The 14,045-nt window shown below is 41.6% G+C and overlaps 1 protein-coding gene across 2 annotated transcripts in view; it reads right to left on the minus strand.

Annotated features, from left to right (window-relative positions):
• Window positions 1-3,743: 3,743 nt before the first annotated feature.
• Window positions 3,744-14,045, minus strand: part of Tpp2 (tripeptidyl peptidase 2) — a 65,468-nt gene continuing 55,166 nt past the window's right edge. For both annotated transcript variants that reach the window (XM_090341908.1, XM_090341907.1), the window contains 6 exons: window positions 12,375-12,526; window positions 10,007-10,103; window positions 9,277-9,407; window positions 7,335-7,542; window positions 5,041-5,160; window positions 3,744-4,318 (listed from right to left, as the gene is read on the minus strand). In XM_090341908.1, the coding sequence (XP_090198034.1) occupies window positions 4,229-4,318; window positions 5,041-5,160; window positions 7,335-7,542; window positions 9,277-9,407; window positions 10,007-10,103; window positions 12,375-12,526 (798 nt within the window). In that variant the 3' untranslated portion in view covers window positions 3,744-4,228. The remainder of the gene's footprint in view (window positions 4,319-5,040; window positions 5,161-7,334; window positions 7,543-9,276; window positions 9,408-10,006; window positions 10,104-12,374; window positions 12,527-14,045) is intronic.

Here is a 14,045-nt window from a genome sequence, read left to right on the forward strand (position 1 = left end):
AATAGATGCTGTTTGACGTTGAGTTTGACAGGGTTGTTATACCTTAAAAGAAACTACATATACAGATTTTAACTGAAGAAGGGAGTGGGTATTGCCATTGATAAAGTGAGGAAGTACGAGGCCCGGAGTTTGGCCTAGTGGTGAGTGCTTGTCTAGCATGCTCCAAGACCCCAGTTCGATTCCTCAGTGCCACATACATAGAAAAAGCTAGAGGTGGTGCTGTGGCTCAAGTGGCCTTGAGAGAGCACAAGGACACTGCTCAGGCCCTGAGCTCAGTCCCCAGGACTGGCAAAAAAAAAAAAAAAAAGTGAGGAAGTACATGTCTTAGGAACTTAAAAATTTTACTAATATCAAATACTGTCTTTGTGTTAATTATCTATGACAATTTCAAGTTGTTGAATTGTTCTTTATTTTCTGGCAACGATTTTTCCAATTAAAATCCCTCAAACAGGAGGAAAGGACTATTGTTTAATTCTCTAGATTTAAAAAAAATCAAAATACAGCTTGTTTGTATTAGGGAATATTAAAAAAATTCTGTCATTCCAAGATGAAGATTGTTAGCTAGTATAAGCAAACAAAACTTGTAAATTTGACACTTGCACTATTCCTGGGCAATATGGTGTTAGGCCAAGCTCAGCCAACTTTTGTTGCAAAGGTTAAGAACACTGTCTTAGGAGGGCTGCATACTGTTTCTGTAGAATATTCTGGAACTTCCCTTTCTTCTTCTGGTTTTTACAACCATGTATAAGAAAGACAGGAGCCATGTTTGGCCTGTGGAAATGAGGCGTGGCGTGAACTAAGCCTCCAGGCTGGGATATGCTGGCTTTCCTGGGGAAAGACAGCTTTGCCAGCCAAATGTCAACATTCAAAATAAAAAAATTAAATACAATTTACAATTAGCCCTATTAAATGCATCCTTGCACAGAACAGGGAACTTGGTGGAGTCCACAACATCACCAGGGCCCAGGATGGCCTTGGCACTTGAGGCAGCCCCCCCTCACTACTACCCCACATCCGCCAGTAGGGTGCAGTCTAAACCATCCTGCCTGTTTGACTTTCAGCTGCTTCCCAGTCACGTAAACAAGTGTGGGAGTGATAAGCCAATCTGGAAACAAGTGTTTGTTAGAATGGATTCCAGTCATCAAGTCAGTTGGTATCAGTATAGGATAGCCAAGTAGGTGAATGGAACAAATACATTTCAGAAATAGGCCAGTGATCTCAAACTACTTATAAACATATGCAACCTTGACACGCCTCTAATTTCATAAACAAAACCAAACTGAAATAGATCGCACACCTACATTGAGTTAAATGACAGCTTAGATACTTCAGATAGCAAATATTCAATTCAGAAGACAGCATAAAGAATGATGGGGGCCAGGGCGACAGATTGTTTGCAAAACATACCTGAAGAAGGGCTTGCATCTAAACTATAAAGGACTTCCACTACTCAGTAAGAGGAGAATTCAACTGATGGAAGCAGGCAAGACTTCACCCAGGAACACACACACAGATGTGTAATGGAAAATTTGACTTAAAAACAAAAACAAACCAAGGTGGGTACAGAGGCTCACACCAATAATCCTAGCTACTCAGGAGGCTGAGATCTGAGGATCACTCAAAGCCAGCCCAGGCACGCACTGAGATTCATAGCCAATTAACCACTAGAAAACCACAAGTGACGCTGTGCTAGGGTGGTAGCCTTGAGCTGGAGCTTGAGGACAGTGCCCAGGTCCAGAGTTCAAGCCCTATGGCTTGGGGTGGGGAGTGGGGGAGACACAAAGGAGATCCTAGGACACAAGGACTAGAATGGCATGGGGAAACCTAAGTATATCCCGCACCCCCCCTTGGGAAAAAACGGGGCTCTTACAAGGTTAAAAATCAGCATGCTATTAAACAGCAATTTTTGTCCCTAAGTATTTGCCTCCAGTGAATCAAATGAAAAAACAAAATGTGGCACATCATATGAGTGGAATATTACTCTGACACAAAAAGGGCTGATAAGTCTTTACAATATGGATGAAACAACATTTTTATGCTTTACTATGGAAATAGCACATCATTTTCTTCTTGCTTTATGTTCAGACTCCTGAAGTGTTGAGGATTTCTGTTTTGGGTGTTACTTGGGATTAAACTCAGGGCTTGCCTTGCTTGTTCCGCCCAGTGGAGAGGTGGTGTGGAGAGCCAGGGGAAGGTCCTCTGCCCGTGCCTGCTTTCTCTGCTTCAGACCCCAGGGGGCCAGTTGAGGTGCCCAGTCATGCACCTGCGGGGCATCTCTTTGGGAGAGACGAGAAGGGAAGAGCTGAGAGGTGTGCTGGCTAAAAGGCCCACTCTGGGCACTTCGGAGATAAAGAGCAGCTAGTTCCAGGAAGCAGGTACTATTTGTACTATTAGCAAGGAGCAAATGCGATGGGAAAAGGCCTATCCAAGACCCTAGGTCCTGCTTCTCATGGGTGAGAGGGGTCATGAATGTCCACCCGCCCTGACCCCCGATACTTACCTAGCTCTTTCAACTGTTTTCAGTGCGTGTGGCAAGCTCTGGCAACACAGACCGGAAATACTTTTGAAAGCCCCCTCTTGCGTCTTGGGTCATCTCATGCACTGTTTCCATCCACTCTTTGGCTCATATTGGAGGGCCCGGCTTCCTGCAGCAGGCACAGGCCTGAGCCAGCACCACACAGTGCAGACATGGCAGCTTTACGACCGTCTCCAGTGAGAGGGCACCTATCAGAACATGCAAAAAATGGTGGCCAAGAAAACTTCCGAGCCAATTACCCTTGATAATGTTCACAAGGAAGGGCAAGGCCTGGGGTTACAACAGATTCTGAAATGAAGAAATGCTCTGACAGCATAAGCCTGGAGTGGCTCTGCACTGCACTTACTGGACCCTTCACTGAAGGGAACCTGCAGGGACGGGTCTGTGTGTGGGGAGGAAGAGGCATGGGACAGCAGAACTGGGGACTTCAGATGCCAAATGGTTTGGGCACTTTGGCATTTTCTCAGAAAGGTGCTACTGCTTCCATCAGATGAACAGAAGCTAGGACTGACTAGATCAGCTGATGGTCTTCCACTGCACCAAATTCTAAGGAGAAAAGACGGAAAAACCATGTACACACACAATTTGGTACCAGACAAGTGGCCATACACTTTTTTAATACTGTCTATTTCTATTTATTTCATGAAGGCAGGATAAGAGAAGCAGGAGAAGTAACCAGAAAGAAAATAAAAAAGTCAAACATACACGATAGTCATACAATAGAACTGGAAATATACTCAAATAACTGCAAGCCTATAAGAAACATTATAAAATAAATTAACTCATGTTTAATTTGTCTATTAATTTATTATTTTGTTCCAACCCAAAGTTGATTTATGAAAAATTAAGAACAACTTTCAGAAGCTTCAATATTGTTTTATTATTTATAAAAAAAATTTAAGGTATCAGAGTGCATATGGTGTATTAGGACTGTGGTTTTGCACATTTATTCATGTTTTACATTATTTCAACAATAATAAACATACCATAGGCGCATCTTTACAATACCAGATGAAGGTACAGCTGTCTGGTACTTAAAAATGTATTATTGATTCATTTTCTGCTGTGCACTTCAGATGAGAATGTGAAAGACTTGCCGGTCACAATCTCAAGATGAAACAAACAAATGAAATCGTCATGTTCCGTTGAGCACCACACCCCTTGTGCCGGTTTTATTTTTCTCCCGTAACTGAATGCAAATGTGTAGCCAAAAAAAAAAAAAAAAAAATCTCGAAGTGACATTTTAATTTTCAGTCCAATAAATAATTTTAGCTACGCTTAATGTAGCTTTTTTAAGGCCTTCATACAATTGAAAAAAATCAAAGTCGAGCATTTTAAAACCCTGTTCATTTATAAAATAAAAAATAAAATTTACAGGTTTGCAGTTAAAAGAAAGTTACCATTGAGGGCCTCTCATGCACACTAAAAAGCCGCAATATAGGTGGCGTCGGCGGCCAGGCCTCACCTCCCTCGCCAGCTGTGTGAGGCGTCAGGAGAACCACCGTGACGCCAGAGGCTGCATTCCCATGTATGAAGCCACAAGCCAGCGAATTCTCTGATAAATACACATCATTTTAATGATCAGCATCGGAGAGTGGATGAAAACATGCAACAGACTAAAAATGCCACCATTTCTTTTATCGATTCACTATAAAACTTCCTGTTTTAAAATGCGAGGTCTTGGTTCTGAGTTTAGAATACGCAGTAGTCAGGAGGGTACAGGATGGGGAGCCAGTTTTCAGTAAAAGATGCACAGTGGGTCCAGCCAAGTAATTTCATCAGCTACAAGAAACAAGAATGTATTATCAAGGCGCTCACAGCCTTCCTGGTCCGTAATTCAGGGTAAGTTCTGTGCCAAACACCTGGTGACGATTAGTAATAGCACACAAACCCTTCCTTCTATTAACCAACCCAACTTCATTACCAACCAACCCCAGGGCAACAGAAAAAGTGCCCACAAATACTCCACACACCATCACACCCGGTTCAGTATTAAATGTGAAATGGAGCTGCTCTTGACTAGAAAGCTAGCACCACTAATTCTCCACTCCTACCTTTTTATACACTTCAAGAAGAAACCAAAGACAGCATGAGACATAAAATAATTTCCGTCAAATTAAGTTTTGATACTAGAAGCTAACAAAATGTTCAACTATAGCATTTCTGAGCATGAGATATGTATGGTAAATATGGTCACACATGAGCAGTAAAGTGAAATACAAACTCTGCAAACTACTGAGCTGAGGCCTTTTTTTCAAGGGGATGTTTCTTTGCTAAAGGATCTTGCCCCTGCTGAAGCTAACGTAAGCTCCCTCCACAGGCGTGAGCATGATCGTCAGTGCTGTGGAGCTCACTCACGGGGTCTCGTGCCCTTCTACTTCTCCTCACTAGCAGTTGAGTCCTAACCGCTCACGGGGAGAACAGACCCTGTCACCCCCACACTCCCTTGCAGACTGTGCGGTGCTCAGGCAGCTCTCAGCATGGATGACGTAAAGGGCACTTACTTGAATACAATTCTTCCAGTTTTCTTTTGTTGGTTTTTCTTCCACAAGTTTAGTTGCAAACTTAAGGCCTCTCCCATACATTTTATTTACTAATGCATGTTTATATGCAAATGTCAAAACCTATGACACAAAACAAGATAAAATTATCTATGAAGTATTTACCTTGCAAGCCATATAGCTTTTAATAAGGGAAGCAAAGGGGCTTTAGCCGTAGTTTAGCTTCTAAGGTGAATGTTACAGTAAACATAGCTAAAAAGATACTGAGTGTCTTCAAAAGGTCTAGTAGTTCCACAGCAGAAATTATTTGGGGGTAGAAAACTATTTTTTAGGAGAAATCATCAACCTTTTAATTTTAAAGTCCACTCTAAAATACTACTTTTCAGGCTAAAGAAACCAGAGTTGATACAATTACCAAAAAAAGAAAGAATAGAAATTCTAAAATTTGAGTCATGGGAAATCACTATAATGGCAAGTGAGAATAAAAACGTTAAGTCAGACTACATGCACGTGCTCCTCTTGTCTGTGGCACCCGTGTTTTTGCACCAGAGAATGCAGGGTCCCCCAGAAAGGAATCCCAGAGGCAAATGAAGTGCTGGCATACACGCAGCTGAGAAATGAGGAACACCACAGCCGCTAAGGTGGAAGCACTACCACAATCTCATTTTGACGTTCACAAGACAAGTTTATCAGCCTCTGTCAGGTCACTTGTCAAAGGTTCAGACCAGGTTCTAATTCACGCGCATGCTCCAATGGTAAGCAGTGTTTAGCACTCAGGCCCTCACTGGGAGGAAATTGCCATTTTGTTGGGACCTCATCACACCCAATGTCGGTACTGTCCTGTTAAACACATCAGAAGTGGAGCACCAGTGTTTAGTCACAGGGAAGAATGGTAGAAGTGGGGGTCAAACACAGGTGGTCAAATCTCAGATCTAAAAATCTCTGTGCAGTACGGACTCCTGGAGTGCCCTGAAAACAACTGAGTATCATTTTCTTAGGAGGTAAGGAAGCATATAGAAAGAACGGCTCCTATTCTTCAGGCTCCTCTCGAGAACCATGGTCTGTGTGGGCTAAGGAGAATGCTACTCATTTTGCTTCCCCTCACCTCCACGGAAGACTGATTTAAAAACGGTCCGTGGGCCTGGAGTTTGGCCTAGTGGTACAGTGCTTTGCCTAGCATGAGTGAAGACCGGGGTTCGATTGCTCGGTACCACATTCATAGAAAAAAGCTGGAAGTGGTGCTGAGGCTCAAGTGGTAGAGCTCTAGCCTTGAGAAAGTCCAAGGACAGTGCTCAGGCCCTGAGCTCAAGCCCAGAACTGGCAAAAACAAAAAACAAAAAACAAAAAAAACCCCACAAAAAACAAAAAATGGTCTGCTGCATCATTTTTAACGAAAGAATCACGGAGAGCAGAGATAAAGAGGCTAAAATTTTTCGTTTTTTCCAGTCTTAGGGCCTCCTTGAGCCTAGGTACTTTGTTTGCTTGCTTTTGGGGAGCTCTATACCTTGACCCATGCCTCCAGCCCAGATTTCTGATGATTACTTTGGAGATGGAATCTCGTGGGTTTTCTATTCACGGTGGCTCCTAATCGTAATCCTCTGGATCTTCCCTTCCTAGTAGCCAAGAGTGCAGACATGAGCCACCACCACCCAGTGATTTGAACAGAACACCTTCAGTATCTGATCCAAGCAAAGTTCTTCAACATCCCTTTGCAAAACTGGGTTTTAAGACTGGTTGGCTAAGCTGGGTGCTGTTGGCTCATGGGGCTTATTCCTTAGGTACTCAGGAGGCTGAAATTTGAGGATTGTGGTTCGAGCCAGCCTGGGTTAACTGGAGAGAGCTGGCTTTGAGCAGAAAAGCTGAGGACAGCTCCCAGGCCCTGAGTTCTAGCCCCAAGACTGACAGACACAGACACAGACACAGACACACACACAAACCTGGGTGGCTAAAATTTGAGATTATTTGAATTCAGAGTCCTCAGGAAAATAACATCTAAACCAATCAGTATGAGCCCTTCTTTCCCTAACCAACAAGTATATAAGATCTGGTTTAACTCAAACTATTCCAAACATTCTGAAAATGCTTCCAAAGTTATTGTTAAAGCAGACCCTTTGCTGGCATAAAATAATGGTGAACATTTTAAACAGGCGGGCTAAACACCAGTACCAGGGTTGACAAGGTATCCTGTTGAGAGCAGAGCTGAGTCCCTGGCAGTTATCCCTCCCCCCTTTGGCAAGCAGGTAAAAAGGAGTCTGTGAGGACTATGAAGAATAGTATTCCAACAAGCAGGAGGTTACCTTATTGTCAAAAAGGTCTGTCCATTTTGTAGTTTCCCAAAATGTCTCTGACAGAGAGTCCAAAGTGCTCTCTCCATCCTCCTCTTTCCCATCCGCGTCCCCGGCGCCTGCCCCGTCATGAACCTGTGTGCGGAGGAGGTGGTCGGCCAGCGCACATCCTTTCCGGCACAGGGCGTCTACCAGGGTGGACTTCTGCTTGTCCATATCACTGGGTGCCAAATAAAAACACAGTTCATAAATCAGTCACATTTATCTTCAAAGACGGCTTTATCTGAAATTAAATGAACGCAGTGTCTGTGTGGCCTACCACACACATACCTATCTGGCATATCCATGGTGTATCAAGTAGAATTCGCTCTTATTAATAAAAAATGAACCACAACACTGAACACATGGGTTAGCTGAGACAGGTTAGCAGTACTTGTAACAGAATGCCATACACAACAGAGCTGAAGTATTTATTGACTCTAAATTGTTAGCTCTGTAACCAGTAACATAGAAGTACCTTTTCAATCTATGATTTTCTTCAAATATCATGTGTGCACAAATGGACAGAGGTTCTTCTAGCCATGCACATTATTTTAATATGTAAGTAGAGTAACAAATGTTCCCTCTGAATGTGCCAGTAACTATCCTAGCATTTTAGCATCTTAATTCATTTACACTCAAAACCATACTAAGGCTAAGAAACTAAGAATTATCTCCCACATTGCAAAGAAAACTGGAGCCCAGAGGTTACAGCCCTCCAGTTAGAAACTCTAAAGAGAGCAAGCAGGTTCTTGAATCTGTGCCTCTAGTCCCTTTCCAGGCAAAGAAAGCCGACCAGTGTATTCCAAGTACCCAGGACCCTGTAACCCATTGTTGAGTGAAATATAGGCACAGCTTCACTCCAAGAATTCCTCTAATAGATGCCTACTTGGGGCTTCCTGGCAGCTCATGTCAGCTGCTGTGAAGATACTGAGTGATGCGTGGGACCCTCAGCTGGGGGTAGACGAGAGTGAGGTCAGGGACTAGGAGTGAAATGTGCATCCCATGACCTGCTGGGCTGGCGGTGACTGCCCCGCAACCCAGGGGCTCCTCTGTGAGTTTGCCCACCAAGATCCATGTCATAGTGGAGGCCATGTGGCAGAGCACACGAAATCTATGTAGGGCAAAATCTGCTGCTAAAAAAACAACACAGGTTCCGAGCTGCTTTGATTCTATGAGTTCACTTAAGAGGCCATTTCCAGGCTTGACATATTTGTAAGAGTTTCTTTCAACATGCTCTTTGCCCTGTTTGTGTGTGCTGGCTGTTCCACTGCTAACATACACAAACAGCCGACCGTACTGACTTAGAAGGATGCTCAGTGCAGAGGCTGCAGGAGACCCAGCCTGCACCAAGATTGGTGGCATCCAATCCCATCCTCCAGCTCTCACGCATTTTGTCTTTGTTGGGAAGACGCATCTGCCCAGAGGAGCCAGGCAGGCAGGCAGATTACCTTCTACAATCTGGCTGGGACTAAGAGAGGAAGAGATCTTCTTTTTTCTGAAGTCCCAGAGGCCATGCTACTTACTTGCCATTTAACTACCCCCTACCTTACATTAATTTGCTGTCACTTCAGACCTTACTAAAACACAAATCGTTCTTCCAGCCTAGGTGTAAAATGTTTCAGGAGTCTCAAACCCAAAACACTTCATCCCAACCTTAGCCTTGCTTTGCTTTCTCTTCTACCTCACCAGTGTCTAACGGGAAAGAAAACCAAGTACTTTTCCGGGCTGAATCTTACAGAATTTAAGAAAATTACTATAAACTTTCTAAGATGAAGTAACCAACTATGGATAATCCTGGTGGTGAAGCTATAAAAAAGAATACCCTCAGTAACAATAGTAAAAGGTAGTTCCTCATTTTAAAACAAGTAACTAAGAAATGAGATGCAAGAAAGATTATTTACTGGTTAGGTACTTTTTTATAATAGCTGCATCAGGCCTGGGGTCAGTCTTCATTGCAATGTAAACTGCTAAGGCTGTTTGGTCTATATGAGAAATGACAGCATTTGCAGCTTCCACGATTTCAGTCAGTCTTTTCATTCGTTCCTGGGAAGGAAAAAGAAAACAAAAAAAAGGAAGAGAGAAAGAGATGATGTACTGGGGCATTTCACTTCTGTGGTCACCTGAAAGGCCCCCCCCCCCCCCCGACACCAGAGCTTCAATGTTGAGGACATCCACCTGACATTCGCCACCTAACTCCTTTTCTGCACATTGTGAAGACTTCAGAGATGTGACTGCCTGTATTGTTCCAGTCCACATGAGGACACAAGTAACAGCTACAACTCCCTCACCCCAATCCATCCCCAGCTGGTGACAGACTCTTTACCCTCCCATAAAAAGAAAAAGATAAAATAGATGAGATTATTATCAACAAAAGTGGCTAACTAATTTGATGACCACAGTGTTCTCAACAGCTAGTTCTGGACATCTTTTTACATCTTTAGATAGACAGCCAAGCCCTTCCCATGGCCTTTTAAGTGGCTGTGGCTGGCACTTTCCTACAAATCCTACTACTATAAACAAAGTAAGATTTATTTATTTATTTATTTTTTGCGGTTCAAAGCCAGCCCGGGCTCTAAAGGCCCTGGGACTCTTTTTTTTCATTGTACAAAGTAAGATTTATTAAAGACGTGATCACATCTAACCTTTTCAGCATCCAACTGATGAAGCCGTGCAACATACAGAGGAAGATAAGAAGGATATGCTTCTTTCAGTTCATTATAAATGTCACCAGAATCCAGCCTGAGCATGTAAAAGAGAGAAAAATTCATATTTCCTTTGAAAAGGAATTTTCTAACAGAATCAATGTTTAGGACTTCCAGTCAATAAAACAAGGCAATGATTTAAAAATGTACATAGACTCAGTGACGAACATTATCACTCTTGGCAAGCACATCCATAACACCAAGAAAACCAAATCAAACTATTTCAATTACAAGGTCAAGAAGACAGGCATGTATGCAGCTCTGCAACTATTACTAGATATATTAAAAATGAGATCACATTTCTATTAAAAAGGAGGAAAGTTCATATGTAAGATCTACATGAGGAAAATTATAAAGTCTTGAATGAAAACACTATCCTGTTCCCTGGCAAGGAAGTTAAGACAGTATCCATTCTTCTACACTGTACGTATTAGGGTAAAAACAGTTAAAATGAATATCCAAACAGTAAATAACCACAGAGACAGGGCACTGATGGCAAATTCATTAACAATAATCAAATTCATAGAAATAGTAGGAAAAAACAGTTATACAAACAAGGATACTGAATTCATGCAATTATGTACACTAGTTCACACCAAAGAACTAATTTAAGCCAGGAACCATTGGCTTGTGCCTGTAATCTTAGCTACTCAGGAGGCCGTGATTGCTATTTGAAGCCAATGGGGGGAAGGAGGGTGCAGGTAAGACTGTAAGATTCTTATTTCCAATTAATCACTGAAAAGCCATAAGTGGAGCTCTGGCTCAAGTGGTAGAGCACTACCTAGCCTTGACCAAAATCTGAGGGACAGTGTTAGATCCTAAGTTCAAGCCCAGGACTGGCATCAAAAAAACCCCCCCAAAGAATAATTGAAATTGTTTTTCTCTCTTTTTCACCTTTCTATAATTATAAAACACAAAACCAACCTTTTATTTTCTGTTGAGATCTAGTGCAGCTTAGTTATGAAGAATGTTGGTTACAAAAGCATTTCAGGACTTCGACAGAGGATCTAAACAAATTCTTTACATTTTTTTCCCTTATTGGGGGCAATGTTCTTTTAAAATTTTTCATCTCCTAGCTGTGAACTGACAAATCATAATTCATCTGGCTTTGTGAATAATACACTTCATTTGATTCTCTAGTATCATTCAGATCAAGTTATTAACTCCAGAATGTTTCATGGAAGACTTGCTATTTCTTTTTTCTTTCTTTCTTTTTTTTGGCTAGTCCTGGGCTTAAGCTCAGGGCCTGAGCACTGTCCCTGGGCTTTCTCAAGGCTAGACCTCTACACTTGAGCCTCAGTATCACTTCCGGTTTTTTCCTATGTATGTGGTACCGAGGAATCAAACCCGGGTCTTTGTACATGCTAGGCAAGCACTCTACCACTAGGAAAACTCGCGGCCCTGAAAAATCATTTTATTTCAACCATCCTTGGCATTTCCAGTCTCCCAAACTTGAAGCGGTTAACTTACTCCGGTCTATATGATATTTCCCTATTTTGGTCATTTAATTTTATATAAGGTCATGGAAGAAGTGGCATTTTTATGTTTGGTATTTCCACTTATCATCCTATTTTTAAGATTCATTTGATCCTTTTATGTATGTAGTGTGAGAATATAATACATTTTGTTTATTATGCATCAGCTGCCGTGGACAAGCTGCTTCCACATACGAGTTTCTGTTTAAATGTATTTTCTTCTGCATGTACTGGAACCACAACTTCTAGAGGAAATAATTTCCCAAAGAAGTTGCATTATTTGGTATTCCATCAACAGTGCCTAAGAATTGTCCTTTCTCCAGCACTGGCCAGACCTGGGTCTGGCCTTACTCTGGGAATGAAGCAAGATTTCCCGTGGCTTGAAGAGATAGTCAAGGATATGACCATCTTTCCACGCGTTTACAAGCAGACTGCAGTCCCTTCACCAACATCTACTCAGATCCTTTGCCTACTCAAAAAATAGAGCCATTATCATTACCAAGTGATATGCTCAGACCTGAATAACGAGACTGACCTATCATTCACAGTTACACATGCAAATTCAGGAAAAAAATGACTATGTTTACATGGTAAAGAAGCCATTTTTCTTTTGTATATTCTTCAATAAAAGTCTCCTTAGAAGCAAATTAAAACTCGATGAAAATAAACTTTTAAGACAATTAGAAAAATATAAGAAAAAATTCAAAACATCTGTTACCTACCATCTGCTATTAATAGTCTTGAATATAGTCTATGCATATGCTCACAGTATTACCATAGTTGAGAAAATGACACTAAAGATTCAGAACGTTAAAATGCACTCAGAAACCTACTTTGTCATCCACTGAATTTTAAGATCTCGTAATGCATCAGTAAACTCTTCTTTCAAATCTTTCTCTTTTTCTGAATCTTTCTCTTTGTCTTTGCTGCCATTCTTAGTCTTTGTTGGTGGAGGTATTAGGTAGTAATGAACAGGGATTACATCCTACAGAATGTGAGAAGAGATTTTTAATTTTACTTTAAAGTCATCTTCAACAGCTGAATATCATGTAACAGGGGTGGAGCCTGATGTGTGAAAATGTATTCCAGATTCAGAGGTTCATGAAACAAAACCAACCAACAAATAAAATTCACTGTTCTTTCCTCTTAAAGTGCTGAAGCTTTCTAAATAGCCCCTTTAAATACAGGAGAACCAATTTTATCGTAAATATATTCCATCTGAGTGTACTTATAGTATTCTTAGCATAACTGGACAGACTAACAAAATTTATTTAATCTACCTTTAAATCTGAGCAGGGTCATGTCTGTAATCCTAGCTACTCAGGAGGCTGAGATATGAGGATCGCTGTTCAAAGACAGCCCAGGCATGAAACTTCATGAGACTCTCATCTCCAATTAACCACCAAAAAACTGGAAGTGGTGCTGTGGCTCAAGTGGCAGAGTGCTAGCCTTGAGCTGCAGAACTCAGAGATAGCACTCAGGCCCAGAGTTCAAGACCCACCACTGGGGGGAAAAAAAAAAAGAATAAGAAAATGAAAAGTCTGAGTAGGGAGTGATGGAAGGATAACTAAAAACTAAATAAGCAAGCTTTCTGGTTTTAGGTAAACTCAAGGAATAATTTATTCCTTTGTGGAGTTGATGGGAGTTTTTGGACTTCGGAGAACAACAGGGTAGACAAGGCCTCCACTATCACAAACACTACCCTAATAGGAAAAGCAAGACTAATATCCGTGTTTGTTCCATGGTTAGTTACATATATGACATGAAGAAAGTAAAACAGGAGGATAGAGAGTGACTCTGAGGTAAAGTTGGGAACCAACGCAAAGAAAAGTGGCTACAGAAAGGCAAAGGAACTTAGACAGGAATGACTTGAACTATCTAACTTAACAGAGGAAGGAGCCTAACTGGTACAGAATGAGTGGCTGCAGTTGAAGATGATGAAGTGAAAAGTCTAAATGGGAATACCAGCCACGTTAAGGAGGGTTTGATGCAGTATGGAAAAAATACACAAACTACAGTGTTTGGAAATAAGTCACATTAAGACTTGTTAGATTTGTTTTGTCATTATTAAGTCAGTTTCCTCAAATTCCATGTTTAGGTTTGCATTTTAAAAATCTTATATTCCTTTTAATTAACACAGTTTCTAAATTAGAACAGATTATTTTTACCAAAAAGTTACTGCCTTCTTCACTGAGTGTTAGGAAAACTTCACTGAAGTTTAGTTGAAGGAAGCATCACCACCTCTGACTCCCCCAGATGCAGTGCTTAAGGTGTGTATCAATCTAGTCATGTTAACCTACTTTCTTTTTTTTTTTTTGCCAGTCCTGGGCTTGAGCTCAGGGCCTGAGCACTGTCCTTGGACTTTCTCAAGGCTAGAGCTCTACCACTTGAGCCACAGCACCACTTCTGGTTTTTTCTATGTATGTGGTACCTAGGAGTCGAACCCAGGTCTTCGTGAATGCTGGGCAAGCACTCTACCACTAGGCCAAACTCCCGGCCCCTAA

The sequence above is a fragment of the Megascapheus bottae genome, chromosome 11 (assembly GCF_031878675.1).
Source record: "Megascapheus bottae isolate mThoBot1 chromosome 11, mThoBot2.hap1, whole genome shotgun sequence".
Lineage (NCBI taxonomy): Eukaryota > Metazoa > Chordata > Mammalia > Rodentia > Geomyidae > Megascapheus > Megascapheus bottae.